Raw genomic sequence first — 11425 nt, 5'->3', positions numbered from 1 at the left:
GCATCCTCTTGTACCACAGCTCACCCCATTCAACAGGGTCCCCCAACCCTCTGTGTAGCATTTTCATGGGGCTAGAAGGGCTGTCATGGAGAGGATGGGGCAGAGAAGTCATCTTCAGCCAGCCCAGTGGCATTTGCCTAAATCTGGATCCAACCCATTGTCTCCAGAATTGCAATTCAGTTTTCTGCTACCTTCTGTAAGTTGTATATTCCTAGATCAATGGCTACTGAGAGCTGAAGCATTGCTGAAGCAAAGGAGCTTTGGACTTTTAACTGTTTGCACGTAACAGTGGCATTCAGTGGCAAATCATGAGTTAACCCACAAATTGAGGGGACATATGCCATATGTGAGCTGCTTCCAGTTTCCAGCAACAACTTACGAATGCTCCATTCTTGGTTGTTACCATGACATCCAAACCCAGACACTTTGGGTTATTTGTGGGTTAAATAACCTAAAGTTAACTCATTTTTGTCCTTAGGTTAACTTTGGGGTATTTACTAATGAATAACCCAAAGTGCCCCTGTAACAACCTATGAATGCGGCAACCTCTCTGCTTGACAATGTGGATTAATCTTGGAAAAGGGGTTTTAGTGGGTACAACAGATATGGGTTATTATATAACCCTGCATTAGACAGGATTAGTTTAGATTGCCTTCAGATCTAAACTAAAACCTTATCCCTTCCCTTGATATTGCTTTCTTACTGATGGATAAATATCAGATGGATAAAAATTAATTCATCGGATGGTGGTGGAGGGGAGGTATTTGGAAATATTGCAAGGAAAATAACTAGAAAAAGAATCCCTCTACAGCATGCTGCTCCAAACTTGCTGTAAACTAAACAATTGAGCCAATGGTATTATTTCATTAAATTTATAAACACATAAATTGCCTCTATACTTGCCCTCCAAAAATCACATCATGAAAAACAACCTTTGCTAAGATGAGCACGACTGTTTTCTTCAAACCTATATAACAAGCCTTCACTAAAGAGAATTAAGCCAGTATTAAGAACTTGAACCAACGTTCACTTTTCAACTTTTTCAGCCAGCAATATCTTGTTCATTGTGAACTGCCACCCTACCACCCATTTGCAATCAAACTAAAACTTTCACCTATCTTTTAAAAAACTGTTTCAAAAGGCCTTACCATTTTCCTATCTCAAACAGCAAAATGGGGAAAGTAGTCCTTGTGAATTTTACATTGCAATTTATTGGTAAAAGAGAATGGAACCTCAGATTTCTGAGTCTTGGTTTATCTATACCTTCTGCCACACTGAAAAAGTGTGAAGATGGAATATTCGTTGCAGCTGCCCTTCTTCTGCTTACCGAGTGGGAGCACATTATACCATGGGGCCACTTACAACAAATTTGGGTATTACTACATTTGTAAATAAATTGCTGCTTGATTGCCCGGCACTAACCTTTTGGGTTCAAGCAGAGGACTCTGAGTCAAAGTTCCTTTGTTTCTTTTCAACTTAAAACCCAAATCTGAGGACTGGAAGAAACTGGTGCTAAGGTATGTGAGCTTAGATCCTTCCAATTCTATCGACATTTGCAGCATCTCTGACATGCTAGTACTTTACTTTCCAAACTCCAACTTCTGACAGGCTGCAGGTTAATTAGGGACGTCTATAACAGTTTGAGACCCTTACATTAGATAATGTGAAGCATACATTATTTTAGTCATCTGTTCTGACTGGAAATGGCACCAGATAATGCAGTGCAGAAAGGAGCATTTATGCTAACCTAAGGGCTCTCTAAAAAGTCTCAGTCTTCTACTTTGTGGCAATATTCTCCCGGCTGGATACCTATAAGGTTGTTTTATGCGTAAAAAAGAAAAAGAAAGCCCTCTGAGAATGCGCTTTTGCATTATGATGTCGAATGTTGCCCTCTCTGCAGCACCAATGCCTGCAGCTATCAGCTATCCCACTGGGAAGCCAGGGGTTCAGAGTGGTACAGGGAGCAGCTGCTACAGATGGGAAATTTACAAGGGAAGGGAGCAGTTTAAGTGTAACTCACAGAAATCAAGGGACAGCAGCCTCAGGTCAGAGGGTAAATTTTAAAAGGAGGGCTCCCATGAGAGTACAGGGGAGGGGGTATGATTAGTTCTGGAGAGAAAAATGCTTTCTTGATTTATTTAAAAAATTAATTTGATGGCTCTGCGCTGACCTAAAAAAAAAGAGCACCTGCCACTTCTATTATAGTAAACAGTGGTAGTCACCACCTCTACTGTACCTTCATTATCTTTTAGGAAGAGGATTTTTAACTTAACAGACTCTACATTAGCAGTGGGTTCAAAGCTGGATAGCCTCTTACTCAGATCTAGGTTTACTTCCTTGATCCCAGGAGGCTTGAAATTGCCCTTGGCTACATTCCTCTTCCCCCACCTCTCTTCTTCAAAACCAATTTGAATAGGAAATGAAATGTAGCTCCAGAGACAATGGTTTACTGTAAAGTTTTTGCTGCAATGCTTGGTGTTAAAAATCTGCAAAGATACATATAACCAGGCTATTCTGTAATGAAAAGCTATAAAGAACACCCAGGTGGGCAACACAATACTAGAGGCTAATTGAAGCAACTAATAATATGCCTCAACACAATTCAAGAGTGTGCTTCTCAGAGGGAGAAAGCCACTTCTAAGCCTCTGAACTCTGCTTTCTTATAGAACAAACAAACAATCTCAAGACAAATCACTATAATGGCTAAATTTGTTGATTATCATCTTGCCTGGTATACGCAAGCAAAAAGAAACATAGCAACAAAAGAGTATTTAACAAATACAGTCAGGCAGAAACACAGATTTCTAGACCTAACTTAGCAATCGATTTCTGACCTTTGGCTTGTCATTCTCCTATTGGTATTTCCTCCATGTGTATAGTCGGGATCAATTCACTAATGAAACTAGCTTCACACATATTCTGTAAGAGCATTCAAATCAGTTAATGCTTAGCACTTATAATCTTCAATTTTTTGTCAGGTGCTGGGGAGGGGATTGTTGTGGGAAGCTCTTAGAGAGAGCTTACAATTCATATTAAGACTCTTCTACAGAATTCTACTCAAAGGAAACTGGCCCATAAATGCTGACAAAGCATATATTCTTCCTGAAAAATGTGCACTCCTGGTGACAGGGTTAATGATGTTTGAGCAGCCTCTCACCCTGACCTGCCCCTCCACATATTCTAGCTTTAATGCACTTGCATGATTTCACCCTGCCCCCAGAACAGAGGATGGGGAGGTAAGTGGCCTCCATCTTCAGTTATTTTCTACATGGTTGAACTCCCTGGTGCCAGGTTCAGTGCCTTATTGCAGAACGGAATGCATTAAGTGTTCAATGTGTAAATCCTATGAGGGATAGAATAGTTTATTTGTCAGGGGTTAAGGCAAAATGACAGCCTTCTTCTAGGCTTTTTACATATGAACATTTCCAAGTCTGGAATAATGAATAGACAGTGTTTCTCTCCCTACTCCACCTTATCCTCCAAAATCTGGTACTGATCTGTAGAAATGTCAGGAGTTTTTAGGTCCATGGAAAATAGCCCAGCCTTATACTAGATAGAGTGTTTTTCTTCTTTCCTCACATCCTTACCATTTTCAATGCACTACACATCTATAGGAAAGATTACAGCAATGTCACCTGTTCTAACAAGCTCTGCTGAAGAATCTCCTTCTCCCCAGCCACTAATGAACTGGTGCTTACTCCTTTCCGACATTATTGTGTTTTTCACATTTAAGGCTTAATGAACCCAAGTCCTTTATATTCAGTTTTGGGAAAGCAAGGTCTTGAACCCAATAACAGAGGGAATGCAGAACCATATCACAACACTAGGGGCTAGCTAAAACTAAGTTTGGGCTGCATCACTTCAGACTGCAGGAGAGGGCTTCTGACTGAATATTCCTATAGACATACATACTTATGAAAAAAAAAACCTCTACAAAGAAAACTAAATGCCAGAGAAGGGTTCTAGCCTAGCTTTCTCTGTGACATGTTTCCCACAGATTGCCCCTCCTGTAATATGAAGTAGCAAACCCAGGCTCAAGGTTATTATCTTGGTGAGAACTAAGCATAGTATTGTGGGCATTCATCCCTTGGGAGAAAAATCAAGCCATAGTGAATTGTTTCAATTATTTCATCCTGAAAGGACCTGCCCCAAGGAATATTATCAAAATGTTATGTAGTTAAGGTGGTCAGTTACGAATCTATGCTTTAAAAAATCAGAAGCCATATGCCACAAATTCAGTAATAAACATTGCTATTTGACCTCCTAACACAAGCCATTTAAGTCTTTAAATATGGCTTGGAGATGGACTGATGATGCTGGAGATAAAAATCCTCAATCCACCAGAATGCTTCATCAAAACAAATAAGATAAAACAAGTGGAATTATAGGGTTAAGTTATATATTTGTTGCAGTTTCTAAATTTTTCAAATATTGACTCATTTGCTATAGTAGTGCTTGCCCTGGGACCTTACCTTTTTGGAGACTGTGGAGACATTCAAGCCAAATCTCTGAGCCCTTTCCTTTAATTTGTCTATATTTACCTAGAAAAGTCACAGGAAACAGTTTAATATAATCTCCACTTGTAGTCTTAGATGAAGGAAGCCTAAAGACAATTTGTGCTTATGCCAAGGAAAATGGAGAGGTCTGAAACTAAGTGCTGGTATGGATGAATTTGCTATGCCCCAATAAAAATTCCCTCTCTGTATCATGACTGCAGAAATCTCTTTTATCAATTATGAAGCGGAAAGAGAATCAAAAGATGGCATCCAGATCTACAGAATTTTACTGCAAATTTCTTCTAACAAGGGTTTCTCACCACTATTTTAGCAGAGCTATTGTACAAAGATTGATTCATTTCTTTTAAAATGCATTCACAACTGTAAAAAAAATGGAACTATCACATTTGTTATTTCCAACCCAGTTAGTACTTTGCCTCCAATAAATTATTTTTGTTAAGTCACCTATTTTGTATTTTTAACTCTACAGAAACAACTATATATACCCCCAACTCCTCAAGATAATTAACATGAAAGAAACTCAAGTATCAAAGAGAACAAAATATTTCCATCTAATTTCAACACTAGAAGCGTTGAGTAGATGTGGTGTTTAATTAAGTATGGAATTAAGAAGCATATGGCCTAAGCCTGAGCTGAATTTGAGAGATTTGATTTTTGCAACAAAGGTGACATCTTGGTAGCAAAATTGGGATTGTTCCTCTTCTGTTGATATAGTTCTCAACAGGAGATGGTAAAGGATTGATTCCTTTCAGGTGGCTGCAACAGCCACTTTAAGGATGGGATAAGTGCCAGAACTTTCCCCTTCTCTTGGCATATTGCCAAGGGGGTGGGGATGGAGCGAGCATCATTATTACATATAGTGGAGCCCTGCAGATGGCTTCCTTTAAAATGGCAACTGCTGTTTTAAAGGAAGCCAACATAGTTTACTCCTACTTGATTGCTCCTTGATTGATTAGGCCATCTTTTCATGAGGAACAAAATTGCTTAAAAAAAGGTCTCATATGCTTTGCCTCAGCCCTAATTTGGCCAAGGAATTTACACTGGAAAAGTTACTTAAGTGTTTTGCTCCATCTCCATTAAAGCCAGTTCAAGCAACATCCCTAATGGAGAAATATTTGGCAGTTCCTAAATGATCATATACTCTAAAGGCTTCAGGTGGACCCTGGAATCTTTTGTGGTAATCTACTTCTCCTTGATATTTTATATTGTTTTATGCTGTACTTTGCAGTTTAAATTTTTGTGAACGGTCCAGAGAGCTTTGGCTATTGGGTGGTATAGAAGTGAAATGAAGGAATGAATGAATGAATGAAATCCTTCCCAAACAAACGGCACAACAGAAGACTAAATTTGGTGCTTGTTCTTCTAGATCTTGGAGAAACATTGGCTAAATTAGCAGAACAACTACCTGTTCGCTCTCAATATTGTTATTAATACTGTACCTGGTGCTTTACAGAGTAACATAAGCAAAACATTCTACAGGAGGAGCCATGTTAGTTTGTTGCAGATTAATAGGCTAAAAGGAATCAAGTTCTTATCCTAAAGAGCTCACAAGCTAAAATTTGACGACAGGGGAGATAAAATTTAGCATGGATTAATATGCACAAATGTACATACTATAATTTCATTTTGGTTGGAAGTGAGTGGTAAATAATTAAGCTAAAAGAACAACTGGGCTTAAGGAAGAATTTGAAGGGAGAGCGAGAGAGAACGTAGTGTTTTAGGAGGGAGTTTCAAGTATAGATGAAAGGGAGAAAGTGCAGAAACGTATCAAGAAGGGCTGGGGAACCTCTGGCCTGTGTGGGTTTCCTATTGAGCCTGGAAGCTTCTTCCCCTGGTCCCACCCCCTCTGCCATGGAGGGAAAAGCTCTTATCTCCGATCAGCAGCTGCTGAGTGATTCAGTCCTGCTTCCTTCTGATCCTTCTCCTCCTTACTTCTGAGTAGTCATGCAGAGGCCTGATATTTCGGATGCTATTTGAAAATGCTGTGGAGTGTTTTAGTCTTGCTTACTTCTGAGCAGACATTCCTTATTTGTGAGTAGACATGCTGTTCATGATTACTTCTGAGAAGACATGCTTCTTATTAAAAACAGTTAAGAATGGAATTTGCGGGGGGAGGCATTTTTGAGGATTTTTTCAGCTTCACCCACTTTTGCCTGTGGCCCTGGCCACTACTAGAATGCAGCCCCTAAGAGCTTCTCTGAAATGTAATTCAGCCCTTGGGCTGAAAAGGGTTCTTCACCCCTGATATAAATAAACACAGCACTTCAGGGTGGCTGAGGGTGGGAGTCTGGAGAAGTGAAGGGCACAAGCAAAGGTGTGTTGGCAGATAAGGGCAAAAAGATAGATGGGGGAAATCTGTGGACTTTGATGTAAAGGAAAGTCAGTTTGTACAGGCTGTGGAGGGGACAGGGAGCCAGTGATTTGAGGAAGAGGTCATAAAGTGAATGATGAGAGAAGAGAAGAAATGAATTATTTTGACAGCAGTTTTCTGGATAGATCAAGGGACAGGGATGTGACAAGGATGAGTCAGATAGTAGCAGTAGTTAACACAAGACACAACTGGAGCATGAACCAGTGCTTTAGCTTAAGAGGACAAAAAATAATGGACAGATCTGGGCAATATTGTATAGAGACTTTGTGATACAGTACATCTGGGGAGAAAAGGAATGGGAAGAATAAAGCTAAAGCTAAGGCCTCCTGCCTGGTTTAGTACCTCTGAACAAGAACTACAGAATCTGTAGCTTTGACATGGTCACTTGTAGGAAAACAGATTACTATAACTGATTTCCTAATGCAACAAAAATGTCATTTTTAGCAATAGGATAAAGAACACAATGTACATGGAATATGAATCTAGTCTTCTATTCCATCAGGCATCAAAGGAATTACAATAAGTGAGGAAAAGAAGCAAAAATACTATGACTAAGTTGCTAGGCTAGACAGGCCTTTGATCTAATCCAGCATGCATCTTCTTATGTGTAAATCAAGTAATTTTCTTGGCGTTATGTTTAATGCCAGTTTTGAAGTACCCATTCACTGAAGTGAGCAATTTGTTAGATAAGGTTCTGGACTATCAGTTACTTTCTGGGTGAGAAAGGGATTCAGTAGAATGTTTAAAATTCATTAAATTCATTACAGTAAGCAAAGTAGCTACTTACTGTAGTCTTACTTTCTGCTCCCAGACCTGAAATAGGAAAAATACATTTTAAATGATCATATTTGAAATAAACATGTTTCCTTCAGATTGCCCAAGTAGTGGATGAAGAAGTGGTGAGAACAAAAGTGGAGGGATATGTCTCACAGCCAAAAATGAAGGCAAAGCCTCAAAATGATGCTCAAAGAAGAAAGGTTTGTTGGAAAACACAATAGCTTGGATCTCAAGATAAAGTGATTTAGGAAAGATCACAGAAAGAAAGTTCTGTCCCCACCTCCCCCCTGTAGTCACCTGCAACCCTCAAAAAGCCTTTCTGGGGGGTTGGAGGCCCCTTCTTAACAGTATAGGACAGGGTGTGTGAGGGCTGCTGATGGAGGAGGAGGAGATGGGAACCTTTCTATGAACTTTCTTAAGGCTGCAATCCTATACCTAGTTACCTGGGTATAGGAAACCATCAAACTCAATGGAATTTGCTTTTGAGTAGACATTTACAGGATTGTGCTGTAAAGTTAACTTAGGATCCAAGCCCAATTTTGGGCAATTCCACCACCCTTTCAGCAGCCCCTTTGCCCCTCCCATGTTATTCAAGAGGGCCCCTAATCTCCAGAGAAGCTTTTGGGGTGACGGGGGGGGGGGGGGAAGAGGGGACGGATGCCCCCTTAATTTCCTTTCATTAACTTATCTTAGGATCCAAGCCAACATGCCCAATGCATTCAGGGGTATCACTTTCTTCAGGGGCGAAGAAATCTGTATTCCACTTATATTTATGAAGCGTTGCCAAATATGATTTCTTTGCCCCTGAAGAAGGTCCCCTGCACCTCCCAGCTTGTCTATCTGCAGATCCTGGCCTCTCCTTGTCCTCCCCTGCCCACCAGCACACACCCCTTTCTCCCTCTCTGATTTTTCTTACGAGGTTGCAGCTGTGACCTCATAAGGAAAGCTTTCCAGAGGTTGGAAGGGGGAGGGGATAGGGAGAAGATCCACTATCCGATTTCTTCCTCCATGGTCATACCTCTGTCTACAGCTGTGGAAGAGATCTGCACTATCCTATGGCTCTCCAGATGCTGTCTAGGAAGCCATAGGATTGCTCTGTAAATTAATCTGATTTACTTAACAGCACAGATGACTGAATTTCTTGAAGTTACTGCTACATGAAGCCCAATTGTAAGCACATTTTAAGAGCAGTGTGGTGTACTGGTGAAAATGCTGGATTGGGAGCTGGGAGATCCAGGTTCTAGTCCCCACTCGGCCATGGAAGCTCACTGGGTGACTTTGGGCCAGTCACAGTCTCTCAGCCCAACCTACCTCACAGGGTGGTTGTTGTGAGGATAAAATGGAGAGGAGGAGGATAATGTAAGCCGCCTTGGGTTCCTTGCAAGAGGAAAAAAGGCGGGGTATAAATGCAATAAATAAATAAATAGCTAGCAGTACTACTGTAATGGTAGTCTCTGCCAATTACTCCATCAGAGGCTAATTGCGTTTTAATCTATGGCGTACACCACATCATTCTAGCTATTACTACAAAATCCATGTATGTACTATTTATATTGCACCCTTAAGTCTAGTATTATTTATCTTCAAATGTAAATACTAATGGATAAGCTAATAGTGAAATCCAGACTAGCTTCTGTATGACAAACATTGGAGCAAACTGTCCAAGGAATAACTTTGTCCAACTTCATTTGCAGCTATTGGTTTTTGCTCAGGCATATCTGAGATTTTCAGAACATTTACCACCTTTACCTCAAAATGCTGCCAGCTTGGATTTCCAATGGTTCAGTGCACTGAACATATGATTACATGTCCAAGTCCTGGTTCTGCCAGAAGTCACTATATATCTTTATATTTTTGATGGGATTATATTAATTTATCTGAATTAAAGATAAAGTGCTGCATAGAATGAAATTTACATAAAAGCAATACTTCCAGATTCCATTAATAGCTACAATGCTCAAATATCCACTAGCCAGCCAAGGTAAGAAGATAGATGTTACTAAGTATTCAGAATGTCATGGAGTCAATGCAACTTCATTCTCAATATCATTTTTACAAGGTGGTTGGAAGAAAAAAAGGCCATATCATTCAAAGGAAGGGGAAGATATCAGATAGTGGTTCTACAAATGAACTCTGCCTCACACTCACATACCTTTAGTGGAAGCTGTAGACATGCCAAACCTGTGAAGAAGAGAGCAGCTCGAGTCAGAGACTCTGAAGTTTAGGGTCTATGCCATAACACAGTAGAAAAAAATTTCAATTCAAGCTAAATTATGAATTACCTCGTAAATATGCCATAGACATACCTGGAGTACTTGACTGGTCTTTGAATCAGATAAGCAAATAATGGCAGATCCACATTTGACTTCTGCCATTCACAATATTACCACCAATCAAATGAAACAGATGGTATAATAAATCATATTCTGGGCTAACCTTTCTTGTGGTATATTACTTGCCATTCCATGTTCTTTAATAATTGGGTATTTAAAGCTGTACATCTCACAAGTGTTCAAGGTACTTATCACAGATATACAGAATAAGGAATGTTGTCTGCTGATGGTAAAATTAAAAGAAATGGTCTGTATTCCATCCTTTCCTCAATTTTTACCTTTTTAACCCCTTCCCCATGATCTATGGCCCTCATGGCTACCAGCAAAGAAGTGAAAGCATATAATATTACTTAAGTTGCAATAGACAAACAAATTATTCCAATCATTTTAGGCCTGTCTGATCATTCGCTGGAAGCTTTAAAGGCTATGAAAGAAACTGAATATGCAATCTGTTCTTCCTGCACTTAATGTAATTTGATGCCTTCTGTGGAGTGATAGTCTCCTACCTGAAATAAGACATTAAAAGATGAGTCTACTATGTCCTTTTCATGTCTTGCCCAAAAGTTATTCTGGAAATTTACTTCTTTCTCTTCCATCTTTCTGTTACCCAACTTGTGAAGCAGTTTCTTTTAGATTAGTGGTGGGGAACCTGTAGTCCTCTGGAAGCTGGACTCCAGCTCTCATCAGTCCCAGCTAGCATGATCAATGGCCAGGGATGATGGAAGTTGTAGTCCAACAACAACTGGAGGGCCACAGTTTCCTCACCCTCTTAGATGAAAAGATGAGAATTCTTAGGGTGGCATATTAAAGTATTAGGTCAACAGTTGTTAGGGAAGCAAAGCATTTTTTAAGGTATGCAAAGTCTGCAAAGCAGTATAGCCGTTGGTTGTTACCCACAACTCAAATTCCAAAGGTCCTCCATCAAAGTCACCCCAGCTAACTAGCACACAGCAGTTGCAACATACATCCATAATAGACTGCCACCTGGTTAAGAAGCACCAGAGTGGCAATATCACAAATACTTACCGAGCTGCTCGCGCAGCCTTCTTACTCTCCAAACTCACAGGAACATTGAATCTCTCTGCCCGTTTCTGCATTCTCTAAAGTAGACAAATACAAATCCTGTAAATATAGGCAATATAGATGGTTGTATCCTTCTGTCAGCAGAACAGACACTGCCAGCAAACTGAAATTCCCTTTCCTTCTTGCAGCGCCCTACCCATGCACCTTCCAAATCTGCTCCACAGGGTTAGGAGACCCGCTGGAGTAGATTTGGGATGTGTGCAGGAAGGCTGCAGGAGGGAAGAGGGGAAAAGAAATTCCTGTTGTGTGTTTGTGGAAGTCTGCTTGCCTAGCGTTGGATTTAAATTTAATCTATAAAAAAATGCATTTAGTTTCAGATTTAACAGTAATCATCAGTTAATCTC

General features: G+C 40.1%; 1 protein-coding gene across 4 annotated transcripts in view; it reads right to left on the bottom strand.

Annotated features, from left to right (window-relative positions):
* The window catches only part of SARNP (SAP domain containing ribonucleoprotein), a 97300-nt gene that overhangs the window by 48600 nt on the left and 37275 nt on the right, over positions 1–11425 (bottom strand). For 2 of the 4 annotated variants that reach the window (XM_084837343.1, XM_084837345.1), the window contains exons 6-9: positions 11025–11098; positions 9818–9846; positions 7676–7701; positions 4473–4541 (exon numbers count right to left, since the gene is read on the bottom strand). In XM_084837343.1, the coding sequence (XP_084693469.1) occupies positions 4473–4541; positions 7676–7701; positions 9818–9846; positions 11025–11098 (198 nt within the window). Of the gene's footprint in view, positions 1–2834; positions 4542–7675; positions 7702–9817; positions 9847–11024; positions 11099–11425 lie in introns of all 4 variants that reach the window. The other 2 variants (XR_014788178.1, XM_084837344.1) reach the window with 2 other exon arrangements.

Source organism: Heloderma suspectum, chromosome 2, assembly GCF_057233095.1.
Source record: "Heloderma suspectum isolate Gila_16-S chromosome 2, 16-S_ref, whole genome shotgun sequence".
NCBI lineage: Eukaryota > Metazoa > Chordata > Lepidosauria > Squamata > Helodermatidae > Heloderma > Heloderma suspectum.
The sequence above is the reverse complement of the archived record's forward strand: the minus strand, read 5'-3'. Positions and strand labels throughout refer to the sequence as shown.